The sequence below is a fragment of the Leiobunum rupestre genome, chromosome 7 (genome assembly GCF_980474605.1).
Source record: "Leiobunum rupestre chromosome 7, qqLeiRupe1.1.hap1, whole genome shotgun sequence".
Lineage (NCBI taxonomy): Eukaryota > Metazoa > Arthropoda > Arachnida > Opiliones > Sclerosomatidae > Leiobunum > Leiobunum rupestre.
The window spans coordinates 26,249,515-26,265,395 of record NC_143390.1 but is presented as its reverse complement, the minus strand read 5'-3'; the positions used below and the strand labels follow the sequence as shown (position 1 = coordinate 26,265,395).

The window sequence follows — 15,881 nt, the reverse complement described above, 5'->3', positions numbered from 1 at the left end:
CCAAGCGGGGGAAATTCCTCTTAGTTTGCGTTGTGTAGATCATCAAGAGCGCTATACAACGGCAAATTGACGTGGCAACACAGGTTGAAGTATATTCGTTTTTCGGCTTCCCGGCTAGAAATGAAAAATAACAAATATGGCCGAACGACGTCGAGAAAATACGAGCAGTCAGGCAAAACGGGTTTAATTTCTGGTCAAATTTAAAGATAATTCATAAATAATACCAAATCTAGTTTCAAATTGAGTTTGTGCAATAAAATAATTAGCGATTTGACCTGTATGTAATTGTAATTTTGTTATTTCTGGCTATTTCGTTCTCAATTAATCCTTAAGACTTGGATGCTTTTATATATATACGTATTTTTATTTTTGAACAATTCACTCAGCGCAGAGGAAAGTTTAATGGTTAAGGACGCGCTCTACGAAACTACTGGACAAGAGTTCGAATCTCGCTTCCGCAAATATCTTACTTTAAATTTTTTCATTTTCATTTTACTTTCAGTTTGAACATTTTCTCTGCTTTTTATATCAAATAATTTATATTACTTAAATTCTTCGAATTCACTATGTGGTCATTTTAATTCATTTTGGGCTCCCAACGCCTTCTCGTTAAAAAATATTACTATGAATTTTGGAATTGCTGTATTTTTCACTTATAATTATTTAAAATAGTATTTAATTTCAGTAGTATTTCCAAAAATATTGTTAAAAATATTAAATTACACTCTTTAAACTAAAATAACTACTAACAATCTGAGCAAACCAGCACCTACACACGGGTACACGATTCATATTACAAAGATTTATTTTTGTTTCCTTGTTTTAAAATTAATTTCATAACGCGACTTTAGAAGAACCCGATTTAAATCAAGGTAGCTAAATATTTTTCTTTGATAATTTATAAGTCACCGGGGAACCTTACACGAGTGTAGATTGTACGGAATAAAGCTACTCAACACAAGTTCCCCGTTCGCGTTTTCGTGGGCTGGTTTCACCCGTCTACCAAAACTGGACAAAAACCGATGATGAATTCAAAAGATTTTCACCCCGAGACAAAAAATTGAAAAAATTCTTGTATTTTGGAAAATTATTACATTTTTATCTGGAAAAACTGGCCATAAAACAATGAACTAACACGAGTTTCAATCTCAAAACTCCAATATTTACTTAAAAAATTATTCACCTTACTTGGTGGGGTGCCGGAGTGGTTAAAATTTTCGCCTCGCAGCAAGAGGAGCCGGGTTCGATTCCAGCTTTTGGCACTGGGTGAAAACTCGGAACCACTCCTGCGTAGAGTTTGCAAGTTATATCCCCCACTGGCTTAAGGGGTGTACCCCCCCCCCCCTCAGAGTTCGTTGGTACCCACTTTCCAAAAAAATTGTAATAGTGAGTGTACGGAGCTGTTGGCTCGCGTTGCATGTAGGGCTAGCTACCACCCTCCTACGCAGTATAACCCGGCCACCTGTTTAAGGCATTATAAGTTGCTAGATAACTTGGTGCCTTGGGTAGTAGCCTAGCTGATAATTATTATTATTATTTACAATCTACCCCTAATTTTTAGCTTCCCAAAACGATTCAAAATTAATAGCCCCGCAAGAATGAATAAACCCAGGAAGATTTAAGTTATTAAAATTAGGTTCAAAGGCTACTCTTAAAAAGAATGTTGAACTTTTTCTTACCTTTCTAGAAAAATGAGAAAGAACTGTAAATGCGCTCTAAATCAGATAAAAAAAAAGATATTCCATTCACCCTCAACCCTACCACTTTGCTTAACAAAGGAATCTTGCTGGATAGAAATTTTAATAAAAGAGATCTAGAGAAATCTCCCTCGATAAGACGACTACAGAATCACCTGGCAATATAAATCAAAGATACAGATTTGGTAAAGTCTACTAAGTATAACGTAAATCATTCATCCAAAACTATTCGCGCTAAAAGCAATCCCGAGCGTTCCTCACACCGCGGATATAATAATTTGAAGTGCACATTCAATAAAAAAATTGGGAAAAAAATTTCATCCCAAAACGCGTATGAAGCGAGAAAAATTCGGCGAAACATTTTACTTTTAACCTTCGTGGCAGCTACCGAACATCGTACGAGTCGTAGATTTCGCTCGGGGAAAATACAAAAAGTAACTAACTCAGGGCTCCCAGCGATTTTTTTTTTAATATTATAGGAATTATAGGAAATTTCATAGAAAATATAGGAATTTATAGGAACATTTTTAGCCCAAAAATAGGAATTTATAGGAACATTTTTAGCCCAAAAATAGGAATTTATAGGAACATTTTAGCTAAAAATAGGAATTTATAGGAACATTTTAGCTAAAAATAGGAATTTATACGAACCATTTTGAAAAAAAAAAATTATAGGAGTATATTGAAATTATAGGAATTTATAGGAACATTTTAGCTAAAAATAGGAATTTATACGAACCATTTTGAAAAAAAAAATTATAGGAATATATTGAAATTATAGGAATTTATAGGAATCATAGGAACTCTGGGAGCCCTGTAAATGTACCGGTTAAGGGGGGAGAAATAGACGAAATACGATTCAACGCTCTTTCGGGAGAAATAGAATGTTTAGGAGCGGGCCCCGGCTATCGAACAAGAGTTTGCGTTTTTCCAAAAAGTTCCCTCGGGTTTAAGGCGAGCAGAGCTATAAGGAAAAGGGTTAATACGGGAAAGGAAAACACAGCGTCATAATAGGCCCCGAGCACGATACGGTACCGAGGTAACGCTCCCATTTGATGTAAGAAAATATAAAGAAATGGAACGCGAATAAACCGTTTTGGGTGACGAAAAGCGGGCTTGCCAAAATAAAAAAAACGAGCAAAAATCCAAAATGGAAGGAACTTAGGAAGTCGTAAACGTTATTCCGGGGAGCCCGCGCGACTTTGTGAAGGATTACCGCGAATAAGAGGAAATGTTATCAAACCAAAGCGAAATATCGATTCACCGCCTGCCAGAAACGCATTCTTTTTTTTATTATCAGAATCTGCGGGAAGAAAAAAGAACTAAGAAACAGCGGCAGTAAGAATCGTAGGCGATAAGAATATATTGTTATTGCGTTTTGGCCGAAATGATCGAATAAGAATAAAAATAAAGTAAGCGTAGCTGACTGTTACAAAGTGTAAAAGGCGATTCGAAAATTTGCCAGACGCCATCTTTCAATTCGAGATTTGTAGCGGGGGCAAAAAAATTCAAATTTAAATATGGGCTTGAATTTTGCACCGCGAAAAGTTTACAAAATAAATAATATAAAAATATATTTCATAAAAATATTATTTTTATAAGAACAAAAAGTTACCAGACGTCGTCTACAAATAGTGATAGCTCATGCGGACGATTTATAAATCGCGTAAAATTGTAAAAAGCACTCGAGCGTCACTAAATCTGTTAAACTTTCGTATTCGTTCGTATCAAAAGTATATTATACATCTCTTACAGAGAAGTATGCATCTCCTTATGCTGATTTTCCAAAATACGTCCTTCAGAAGATAATTTATTTAACTTTTTCGGTTTGCGTAGAGCGCCACGTAACGGCAAACACAAATCTTCTGTTTAGTATAGACAAAAATTCAGAATTTTACGAGCTTCTCGCGTTGTCTACTACGTGGCTCTGTGTAACCGAAGAGCTATTGGTAGGACGAAATACATTACAGTGACTTACATCTAGGGAAAATATGGGTTGAAAAATCTGTAAAATACGATTGATAAAATGGGTAAATATTTGTAAAATGGGTAAATAATTGTAAAATGGGTAAATATTTGTAAAATGGGTAAATATTTGTAAAATGGGTAAATATTTGTAAAATGGGTAAATATTTGTAAAATGGGTAAATATTTGTAAAATGGGTAAATATTTGTAAAATGGGTAAATATTTGTAAAATGGGTAAATATTTGTAAAATGGGTAAATATTTGTAAAATGGGTAAATATTTGTAAAATGGGTAAATATTTGTAAAATGGGTAAATATTTGTAAAATGGGTAAATATTTGTAAAATGGGTAAATATTTGTAAAATGGGTAAATATTCGTAAAATGGGTAAATATTCGTAAAATGGGTAAATATTCGTAAAATGGGTAAATATTCGTAAAATGGGTAAATATTCGTAAAATGGGTAAATATTCGTAAAATGGGTAAATATTCGTAAAATGGGTAAATATTCGTAAAATGGGTAAATATTCGTAAAATGGGTAAATATTCGTAAAATGGGTAAATATTCGTAAAATGGGTAAATATTCGTAAAATGGGTAAATATTCGTAAAATGGGTAAATATTCGTAAAATGGGTAAATATTCGTAAAATGGGTAAATATTCGTAAAATGGGTAAATATTCGTAAAATGGGTAAATATTCGTAAAATGGGTAAATATTCGTAAAATGGGTAAATATTCGTAAAATGGGTAAATATTCGTAAAATGGGTAAATATTCGTAAAATGGGTAAATATTCGTAAAATGGGTAAATATTCGTAAAATGGGTAAATATTCGTAAAATGGGTAAATATTCGTAAAATGGGTAAATATTCGTAAAATGGGTAAATATTCGTAAAATGGGTAAATATTCGTAAAATGGGTAAATATTCGTAAAATGGGTAAATATTCGTAAAATGGGTAAATATTCGTAAAATGGGTAAATATTCGTAAAATGGGTAAATATTCGTAAAATGGGTAAATATTCGTAAAATGGGTAAATATTTGTAAAATGGGTAAATATTTGTAAAATGGGTAAATATTTGTAAAATGGGTAAATATTTGTAAAATGGGTAAATATTTGTAAAATGGGTAAATATTTGTAAAATGGGTAAATATTTGTAAAATGGGTAAATATTTGTAAAATGGGTAAATATTTGTAAAATGGGTAAATATTTGTAAAATGGGTAAATATTTGTAAAATGGGTAAATATTTGTAAAATGGGTAAATATTTGTAAAATGGGTAAATATTTGTAAAATGGGTAAATATTTGTAAAATGGGTAAATATTTGTAAAATGGGTAAATATTTGTAAAATGGGTAAATATTTGTAAAATGGGTAAATATTTGTAAAATGGGTAAATATTTGTAAAATGGGTAAATATTTGTAAAATGGGTAAATATTTGTAAAATGGGTAAATATTTGTAAAATGGGTAAATATTTGTAAAATGGGTAAATATTTGTAAAATGGGTAAATATTTGTAAAATGGGTAAATATTTGTAAAATGGGTAAATATTTGTAAAATGGGTAAATATTTGTAAAATGGGTAAATATTTGTAAAATGGGTAAATATTTGTAAAATGGGTAAATATTTGTAAAATGGGTAAATATTTGTAAAATGGGTAAATATTTGTAAAATGGGTAAATATTTGTAAAATGGGTAAATATTTGTAAAATGGGTAAATATTTGTAAAATGGGTAAATATTTGTAAAATGGGTAAATATTTGTAAATATGGGTGATAAAATCGGCCAAATATGGGTTATAGAATAGACAGTTTAATTTCAAATCGGAGTAATACAGGCTTTAAACGTTAAGCAGAAATACGGTGAAAAGCCACGGTTGGTCTCAAAAGATTTCATTTAAATAACCTAGGTATATGGACACTTCTCTTAAACGATAATATATTTACTTATTTTTTATTATAAACTTCAGCTCGTAAGAAGTAAGTCGCCAAAGCCAAACAATCCATAAATAAAACTGACATTTTTGGGGGCCTATTGTAAAAGCGATGGTCTATCGCAGGACGATATCCGAATCACCTGGTCCATCGGAGCCAGAATTATTATATACGAGCCATCTTGGCGTACTAAGGCGGGGAGGGGTCGGGCGAGCCGGCAATAGGCCCGGATGGGCGACCCGGGGGAGAGGGTTCGGTCCCCGTAAACACACCCCGCCCGCAATATTAGAGAGCTTAAGCAGAGCGCTCTAGAAGTTTCAACGACAACGTCGAGAGTCACGTCATCATTTTCCACGGTTTTCTTTCGCGTTTTAACGTCGACTGCCGAATATTTTAGAGCTTGAAGACGACGACATAGTGGTGTCGAGATTAGATAATTTAGGTTACACTAGAGGTCGGGGATGGTTAACTTTTATTCAATAGATAAAGCTCTCAAAATTATTCGTAAAACGTTTTGATCAAGTAATTTATATTTCTGAATTATCCGATTAATTTTTTGATAAATTTGTAAAATGAAACGGAAAAACGACGTTTTTTTCGATAAAAAGCTCAAATTTTACGAATAAGACATGTTTTTAATCATTTTCCGAAATATTAACCGGAAAATTTCTTTGTTTACATTTTTTTCCCGAAAAAAATCAATTTAATCATGGATAATCCCGACCTCTAGGTTACACATCGCATAATCCTTATAGTGTTTCAATAAAAAAAATTAAGATTACAATTATTAATCTCAACAAATCTCTAGAGGGATTTGAAATTTTTTATTTTTCTCGCAGCATGCGCATTGAAAATACTGTTTCAAATTAAGATGGAACTAGCCCTTGTATAGTATAGGTCGAAAGTATACAGTGATATATATTTGTGGTAAAGCAGAGTACACGAAGAAACGAAAATTAAAAGTCTTAGATTAGACAATACTCACCGCCATTTGTAAGGCCCGTTTTAATATTGTTCCACACGGTTGACACAATATCCCTGTTTTCCCTGACCATTTTAAGAGATTTTCTTTAAGGCTAAAATTTTTATTTTATATTTTACTTTTATAAGAAGTTAATAAATTTAAAGTAAAAAGGTTATTGCAATGTTGAAAAAATTAGCCAAACTTTCAAGGAAATAAATGATAAACATAGAATTTATCATAGAGTAAAATTACCTTCAAAAAGTGTCAAGAGAAAATTTAATTCCCTGAATTTTTACAAATTCTTAAAATGCCCTGACCTTTCCCGGACTTTTTGGGCCTTTCTTTAAATTCCCTGAACTTTCCCTGACGTGTTCAAACACTTATTTCTGTTCGTCGTGTGCTCTGCTTTAGTAAAATATAAGAATAACGTACTCGTTTTCTATAGCCGTCGAAGTCAAAGCCAGCTTAACCGATATGAAAAAAAAACTTTCTTCGCGACGCGACGTCTAGGTACTCCCGACGTTGAAACTTCTAGAGCGCTCCGCTTAACCTCTCTATTGTCCTATATCGGCGAGCCGTAAAATGGATTGCAATAAGAGAAATTGTCGCCGAAAAGATGGCTAAAAGGGGTTTTTCTCTCCCACCATCACGACCACCCCAGTACCTACTAAAAGCTGGCCCCAATCATTTTGCCTCCCTTTATAAATCCATAAATTTCCGGCGTATCTTTTATACGATCTAGGATTCGGGAGACGTCTAGCGCGACGCCCCCTAGTGACGGAAGGCGAGGAATTAAAATAGGCCATATAGATAAGGCCCATATTTTATCCCACTTCTCAACGTACGCGGGATAGTTTCGCGGTGCCAGGCGGGGAAAAGTTCGATCCGACGGAAAAAGAATATAGCGAAAAACCCGCGCATACACGTCCAATAATTTCTACGAAGAGATAGAGAGGACGACTTCGCTGATAGAAAAGTAGTAGCTACGCGGGGAAGAGAAGGTGAACCACCGACGGCGAAAAAAAGGAATCAATAAATTGGCAATTTAGAAATGAGGAGAAAAATGCGGGTGACTTGTCTTTAGCCGCTGGTGAAGAAGGGACCAAAAGACACTGGAAAAGAGCTTTTGCGGGGGAAAAGGTTAGCTCCACGGATTTTTGGCCCGAGCTTAACCGCTATTTTATCAGAGCTATAGAGAGACGGTAAAATCTGCGCTATTTTCTCCGGAGTACAGAGACGCGAAGTTGAATAGAATAGATTGGGGGGATGGTCTAATGAAGAAAAACGGCTTTTTCGGTTTTGAGAACGTTAACTGCGGGCTTAGAAAATGGATTTTTACTTTTGGCACAGGGCTCTGCGCTTCAATTCAATATTGATTGTTTTTCATTTTCGATTACGGTTCTATTAAAAAAGGGACTTTCGACGCGGCGACAATGGCCATTTTTCTTCTCTTCAAATCTAGTTATTACAGGGCGTGAGCGTTCAACGTCCCCGAGCTTTGAAAGAAAGAGAGTAATTAGGATGAGAAAAGATCCGGAGGAGGGGGGGAAGGGGACTTCCAGGAGAATTTCCGGGATTCGTATTTTGAATTAGAACGGAGATGGAACGAATGTCGCGTATAGGGGGGCAGTGGTATTGTAGTTCTACGTCTTTCTCTCATTCTGTACGTCGCGATATTAGTGCCGTCCAGACTGTGACATTATTAATCCAACTACGAGTCCCTAATGCTTAACCGGAAACAGGTCCATAATTATGTTAAGTAGGGACTGTAGGTCTATTCTCTCCGTCAGGAATCGGCCTCTAGCCTACGAGCGTTCTATCTGCCAGACTTCCCAAACGTCTATTATAATAATCTTATATAAAGCGACGACGCGGACGGGTCGCAATTTAAATCGAGATATGGCGCCAGGTTTGAGATTAGCGGCATTTCTCAATCGAAGACGAGAGCGATTTGACGCGATTAGAATACACTTCGGATATTGTTGATATTGAAATTAAGCTAAGCCTCGTTTCTATTGTTACAGACGACTCTCGGTACTACCAATTTTACATATTTCGTATAAAATATTTGGGGCATTTTCCTTAAAAAATCCCCGCATTGAGAGGGACACTACGGTAGCGATAATTTAAATTTAAACCCAGGGTTTTATCATAAGTAACGTAATAAAATTAAGTATGCCAATTAGACAAAATTATCACCGAACGGATTTTCAGACCTTTTGCGCAATCCAGGTTTAGTTAACTTGAAATAAAGTAATTTTCAACGATTGACTGTACACTATGGAACACTATTTTTTACGTAATTTTTTTGTTTTTGTTTTTTAAAAATAAAGTGTTCTATAGTGTACAGTCAATCGTTGAAAATTACTTTATTTCAATTTAATTATATTTACACTAGTCAGAGTGCTACAATTACAATAAGTTTTAGTTCTCAGCACAGAGCTAAATATGCCCAAGGCAAAATATACTACTAACAAGAACGATTATACAGGGTGTTTCAAAAGGTTACGCAAAAATTTTAAGGAGTTGTAGGGGGTGAGTTGAAAAGTATGCCTGTTTTCTCCCATTTTCCTACGATGTGTTAAAAGAGCGCCAGAGAGTTTCAAAGTGTGGTCTACAAGCCCCTGGAAGTAGGCTGCAACAAGCGCAATACCAAGCAGCAGGGAAATGCGATTTCAGGGGTACGATGAATTTGCGAATGCGTGGGAATTGAGTTAACAAAAAACAAATGAGTAAATAAGAAATGTGCTATGAGTTTAATTAAACACAGAAGAACAAATTAGGCAAATGTGTATTTTGTACAAGTTTACTTTTTTACGCTGGTTACTTTGATTTGTTTACACTTTTTTACCTATCACACGAACCCAAACCTTAATGTTCGCCTTTCCCTGCTGCTTGGTTTTGTGCCTTTTACAGCCTACTTCCAGGGGCTAGTAGACCACACTTTGAAGCTCTCTGGCGCTCTTAACTCATCGTAGGAAAATGAGAAAAAAACAGGGACACTTTTCAACTCACCCCCTACAACTACTTAAAATTTTTGCATAACCTTTTGAAACACCCTGTATACTATGTAGTCGCAGTTCGGATCAGAAAATTAGCATTAAAACAATGGAAAAGGTCATAATTATTTTTATTATATTACTTATGGTATTATCAATAGGTATCTCAGTTGACTAGTCCTAACCTACTTTAAAACGAAGCGGATATTTCAATAATTTTAAAAGGAAAGTTGAGCGTCATTTATTTTCCAACATAAAGCGGAACTTCAGTTACATTTACTTCACCGTAAGCCTTATTTAAATAAAAATATTTATAAAAATAACTGAAAAACTCAGTAAGAAAAACACGACTATAAAAGCGCGCAGCGGTGGCGTCGGGAACTATTATAAACGCTTAGTGAAGTCTACGAAGATGGGCTTTTTAATATGTTTTAAAAGAAAGTTAAAAAAAATCTCCGAAATAAATCTGCATTTCCTCCAACGTTTTGGTATGTTTACAAAAACCGCATTACTGTTAAACATCTTTATCAAATTGAAAAGCAAAAAAAAATAAAATAAAGACTAACCTAGGAAATGGAGTTTTAAATACACTCGAGGAAAAAATAGCCAAGAAAAACAGACTAAAAACAAGACGTAATGGTTGTTTTATGTTTAAAATTGCGCATTTTCACAAAACCTTGGTATACTTCCGTTAAACCATTCGGCAGATTAGACGTTGCGAGAGTTTTGCAACGTCACTAACAATTTTAAGTTGAAAAACATAGGCTTAACCATACAAAAAGCACGCGAACGAATACGATCCATTGATAGTTAAATAATAACGAATGATAATATACCTGCTGAACGTGAACTTTTCGCGTCGACATTCGTGGCCAGATACAACAGCAAGGTGGTTAAACTTAACATACACAAGTCCAAGGGTTTATTGAAAGTTCGCGCGGAGTTAATTCCATTGTCCCGTCTGTTAATCCTCAACATAAAACCGCGTTCTTTACGATGAGTACGCGACATGATACTTGACAAACGACCGAAAGAAACTTATTTTAAAACGAAAGACGAAAGAAATCTATACTTGAGATAAGTTGTCCGGCAAAAACGAAACCGTAGGCGACGCGTTATCCGCTTTGTCCCACGCGAAAGGGTAATACGCTCCGGATAAACAAAGGGACCGACCGGCGTTCCACATCGCCGAAAGCATTCTCTCTCTCCTCCGGGAGGATCCTTTTAACCCCTCTTTCGCTCCCTGAAACTCTCTCTCTTCGAGGTCCTCGAGGATTTTTCGGTAGGGGACCAGCGAGTGTGCACGCACCGAGGCGAAGGGGGGCCTTTCCGTCGACGGAGGAGCGAATCTCGCGGTGTCAACGGCACAAATGCACGCGCGGAAATGCCTCGCTTGACGGACTCTTTGGATTCAACTGTTGACGGATCATACCAAAATTTTCCTTCCCGCGGGGTGTGACGACTGGCGGCCGGCGAAGAATTTGGCTTAGCAGCCGTAGCGTTCGAAAATAGGGGGATATTAAAACTCTAATAAAAGGTTCAGGCTCTCTCTCTCTCGTAATAAACTTCCATATACGTTACCGCGAAATAAGGTGGGATCCCGTAGAACGAAGGCTGACTGTACCGCGCCACGGCAGACCTATAAAACGGGTGAGTCACGCGTTTGTAAACTTTGGCGCCAGATAGGCTTAGTCCAAAGAGCACGTTTTTAATGTTTCTACTATAACCAAGCGAGGGGGAATAGAGAGAGGGAACCGTTATTAGACGAAGGGGGAGTCGCTTTAATCGAGGGGCTTCGTCCCCTCCCTTTCCAGTATTATTACTTCGATAGCTCAACCAGGTGAGGGGGATTCGGAGAGAGCGGATTTAAACTTTAGTGCGCGACTAAGATTGCCTGACGGTTTACTCGAAATTAACCGACGAAGTAAAGTTTGCGCTCTGGGTTCGATTCACTTTTCGAGGGATTCTAGGCCCGCGGGAGAAGAAAGCTTTTAAATTGAATAACCAAATATTCGGAAAAGAACGAAGCCCGCTGAAAGCAAATTGATTGTCCCTTGTACGGCAGATGCTTTACAATGGGAAAGACGACATTCTAACAGTGCATTGCTTAATTTGCTTTACCCAAAGAAAAAATTGCTTCTACCATTTTTTCTTTTCTTTGGAGCGAATTTGACCTACTAGCTACCATCCCGGAAGCGAGCTTTGGATTAATTAATTTTAATTATTTAAAATCTTAGCGGGAGCTAACTGGGTAAATTTTAGCTTGGTCAAACTTTAAATTCGATTGCATAGACCAGAAATCTAAGAATGAAGAACGCTAATTATCATACATTATTATAGACTTATCGCATCATCTAATCACAGACCACCTACCCCCATCGCTCTTAGCATAAGTGATAATATTGTTACATAAGTGTGACACTTCCTATCCTTCACATGCAAAGGTTTGACTTAGAACTATTCACAACTTCACAAGACAGACTGCATTACGGGCTTCGTCGCCGTTTTGCGTCCGCTTGCTAACGCGTCACACGTAGCCTTTGACAGCGCCTCGCTAGGGGGAGATTTTCTTCTTGTGGTGACGTCACTCCATTACTAGCCCTCAGTAAAATATTCCCCAAAGTGACATACACTCTAAAGATTTATATAACCCCGTACCGTAAGTAAATACATACCGGGGTCCCCAAAGTGACAAACTTATGGAACAATATTAAAGACTTATGCTGGTAGTAATTCAATTTTTTTGTCTCGAATGTGTTGCCACTTTTTTAAGAGCACGCCATCTCACGCCAAGTAGAGGCAGTTTTAAAGGTTCTAGGAGTACCAATAATACCATATGTAACATAATCACTCATAAGTATGCCATAAAAGCATTTTCGTTAATGAAACCTTGTTCACGGGATATGACGTAAATTACGTCACTTACAATTCCGTGACGAAATACGCGTCATCAACTTTACTGATGGGAAACGGAAGTTAGTAAGAATTCCTCGCGCGTTTCTGGCTTTGCCCGTGTCAAGTTTAGCTCGTGCCTCGCGATCACATGATTTCATTTCCATGGTAACCTTTTCAATAGCGCAAGGATTATAAGCATTTTTGCATTTTTGGGTCCGCTTAATGTATGTTCCGCGTGAAACACGGTCTCATTGAATTTTTTTTCAATGGAAATGTTATACAGATGCATACTTATGAGTAATTATGTTACATATGATAATACATATAAACCCCACCACAAGTAACATAACACCTTTAAATATGACAATTATCGCCGAACCAGAAGGAGATAAAGGGGAAGGATGGCACTGCCCATATGCTATAATGCTTTACGAGTGTAACAACAGTTCGACCAACCTCGAATTTCGTGATTTTTTCTAATTGGCTGACAAGGGTATGCCGTAATGATGACATACGATGTCGTCAGAATCGTCAGCTCACGTGACTCACTGACGTCGCGAAAGACGCGAAAATAGATTGCTATGGCGGCGAATCTTAGTAAATCTGTTCAAGTTGATTTAATTTAATTTAATTTCAAGTTAATATAAAGCCAAGTCAAGTGAAATGTTTAAGTAAATACGTGCAAAATGACGGCTTTAAAGATCAGGAAAGCGATAGTAAAAAGAGGAAACTAAACGATTCGGTAAGCCTTGTTTAATAACTAATTTTCTAACTTTGATGCTGACCCAAACTAGTCCTTAGTTTCCGGTTTTAATAATTTAATTATAAACAAATACTACTTTAAAAGGTAATAGTCAAAACTATTAATAGTTTTAATTAAAATCTGGGATAAAATACATACCTCCAGGTTTCCAAATAAACAAAGTCCACATCGTCCAGTTACTCGAGTCGACTTAAGCAGACAACAAGGCGGAATTGTACCCCGGAGATCTCTCGGGACTACGTTTTTTTTTGGGAGTAAATTGGTTTGAAAAAGTGTGTACTCCCGCCAGATTTTCGCGCCTTTTTGAGGTTGGTCGGACTGCCGTTACAGTAGAGAACCCTTGTGTGAAGTTGTGTCATCCTTCACCTTTAACTCCTTCTGGCCGAACTAATTTTCAGTAGTGTCTAAATACGTCCAAGGCGAAATATATTAGGTGTTTTTTTTTCGCCTGTTCTGGGTTTTTTGAGCAGGTTAAAAAGTGTAGCCATATGACGTCATTTTACTACAATTCTCTCTTGACGAAAAAAACGAGTTGGAGTAGAAAGGGAGTAGTTAAAGGTTAAAGGTTATTTTTAAAAAGTTTCCCATCATATTTTCGTGAAACGAAATTTAAGCAGACGACAAAACTAGATTACTCCCTCTACACCTCCTTTCGAGGAGGAGTAAAAAAGTGTAACCCTAATACTCCGGAACAAGCGAACAAAATTCGGGACAGGGTAAATCTTACCCCGAGAACAGGCGAATAAAACGTTTTAGGGTAAAAACTTTACACTTTTTGTCCCCGGACAAGCGAAAAAAAACCACCTATTACTACCAAAAACGATACTATACTATTTAATTCAGTTGCAAGTTGGAGTTGGGCGATAATTTCATCGTCGAAAAATGTTCAGAAAAAAATTTGCATCATAGAGGAAGGTGTTGTTATAAAGTAATGGCAGTGCTACGTCACACAACGTCACCCATGCTTTTTCCTATTCATAAAAAATTCGCGCCCACAATGGCGGCCATGGCCATAGTTACGGAGTGCTACTACTCTATATTACAATAGAGTAGTAGCATGGTCGCCCTTTTGGTTGCAAATTGTTTTCCTAAAAGGGCAGCCATAATAATAATAATTAGCTACATGTAGGTTAATACAAAACGAGGGGCTAACCATTCTTAGAAAATCTGTACACCGGATTACGCTTAGATTACCATTGCCAAAGGCAGGGACTTTAAAGATTACGCGTAATCCCATTAGTACAGTCAAAGGTACGGCTCTGTACACCGATTACGCGGAGTGATCAGCCCCTCGATACAAAAGGCAGTCGAAGTATGTGAATTTTAAGAGAGGTGATAAGGGGGTGGAAATTTAGTAAAGTCAAAGGTAGGCCCAAGAGGGGGGGTCTGGACCCGGAAACCCCCCTTGTCTACGCCACCTTAAGCCAAAGCTACGAAGTGAAATTACTCATATATAGAGTAATTTCACTTCGTAGCTATGGCTATAGCCGCCATTTGGTGCGGGTTTTTTCTCTATACGAAAAAGTATGGATGCGTCGTGTCACGTGAGACTGAAATCAAAACTGAATAGTGCTTAGTGCTTAGTGCTATCTGCATAATCAAAATGAAACTATAGGCCAAAAATCTAACTACGCCCTCTTATCGACATAAATACTTCGAGCAATTACAAAATTCATCTTGAACGTCTTGAAAATACCTCTATAAAATGCGGGTAAGCGCAGCAAGACCAAACTTAGACCATGGAATCTCAATTTTAAAATTGAGATTCCATGCTTAGACCATGGAATCTCAATTTTAAAATTGAGATTCCATGCTTAGACCAATTAAACAAATAAAATCCAGCTTGGTCTAATACCCTCAAACATAGATGTAGCAGAGAGTGTAAAGTCGCTTCGTTACAGAGAGGCGCCTCTCTTTAAAAAATCCGTGGTACGATTTTATTCGCCGAGAATGTCCACAATTCCCGGGCGTTTGATGGCGCTAGTAGTATCTCCGGCACGCGCTAGATTAGAGTTTGAGAAGACGCAAAACAGGAAGAGTGTTTTTGGTATTTTTGCGAGTTTAATTTTTTTTGAAATGTCTTGTTCGGCTAAAAATTGTAAATCGAATAAAAAGGTAACCACGCGTCAGTCTTTTTTTTTTCAAGTTTCCAAGGGATAAAGACCGGTGAATACGCGTTTTAATTTACTAAGCCTATTCTAATACATTAACATTTCTTAAAACTTAACATTTTGCAGCCACCTGCAAAATGTTAACAGTGAAAACCTCCAAAATAAAACTACAGATTACTTACACTTTAACCACGTATTTTGCGGTCTTCATTTCACTGACGATTGTTTTATGAATATCAAAACCCAAAACAGGCTTACACCATTAGCTACACCTATTTTTTTTTTGGGAAATTCCAATGAAACCACGGTTTTCCCTAGGTAAACTGAAGGCAAAAACATATCCCGCCATGGTCTCTTACTGCCTAATGTTCATTTATAATTCATTCAAATAGTAGCAAATGAAAATGCACCTGAAGATCATGTTACAACTACAATCTGGTGTAAGGTAAACGCAGCACTACAAATGCCAAATTATGCCCTCAAAAATCAATTCAACGAAGAAAATGATAATTTATATAAAATATTCACAATGATGAACACTAGCTTTAA

The 15,881-nt window shown here is 36.5% G+C and overlaps 1 protein-coding gene across 2 annotated transcripts in view; it reads right to left on the bottom strand.

Moving 5' to 3' along the window:
* The window catches only part of LOC149935433 (uncharacterized), a 58,810-nt gene extending 47,601 nt beyond the window's left edge, over positions 1-11,209 (bottom strand). Inside the window, exon 1 of one of the 2 annotated variants that reach the window (XM_090154120.1) lies at positions 10,400-11,209. In XM_090154120.1, the coding sequence (XP_090010246.1) occupies positions 10,400-10,574 (175 nt within the window). In that variant the 5' untranslated portion in view covers positions 10,575-11,209. The remainder of the gene's footprint in view (positions 1-10,399) is intronic. The other variant, XM_090154119.1, reaches the window with a different exon arrangement.
* Between the last annotated feature and the right edge of the window lie 4,672 nt (positions 11,210-15,881).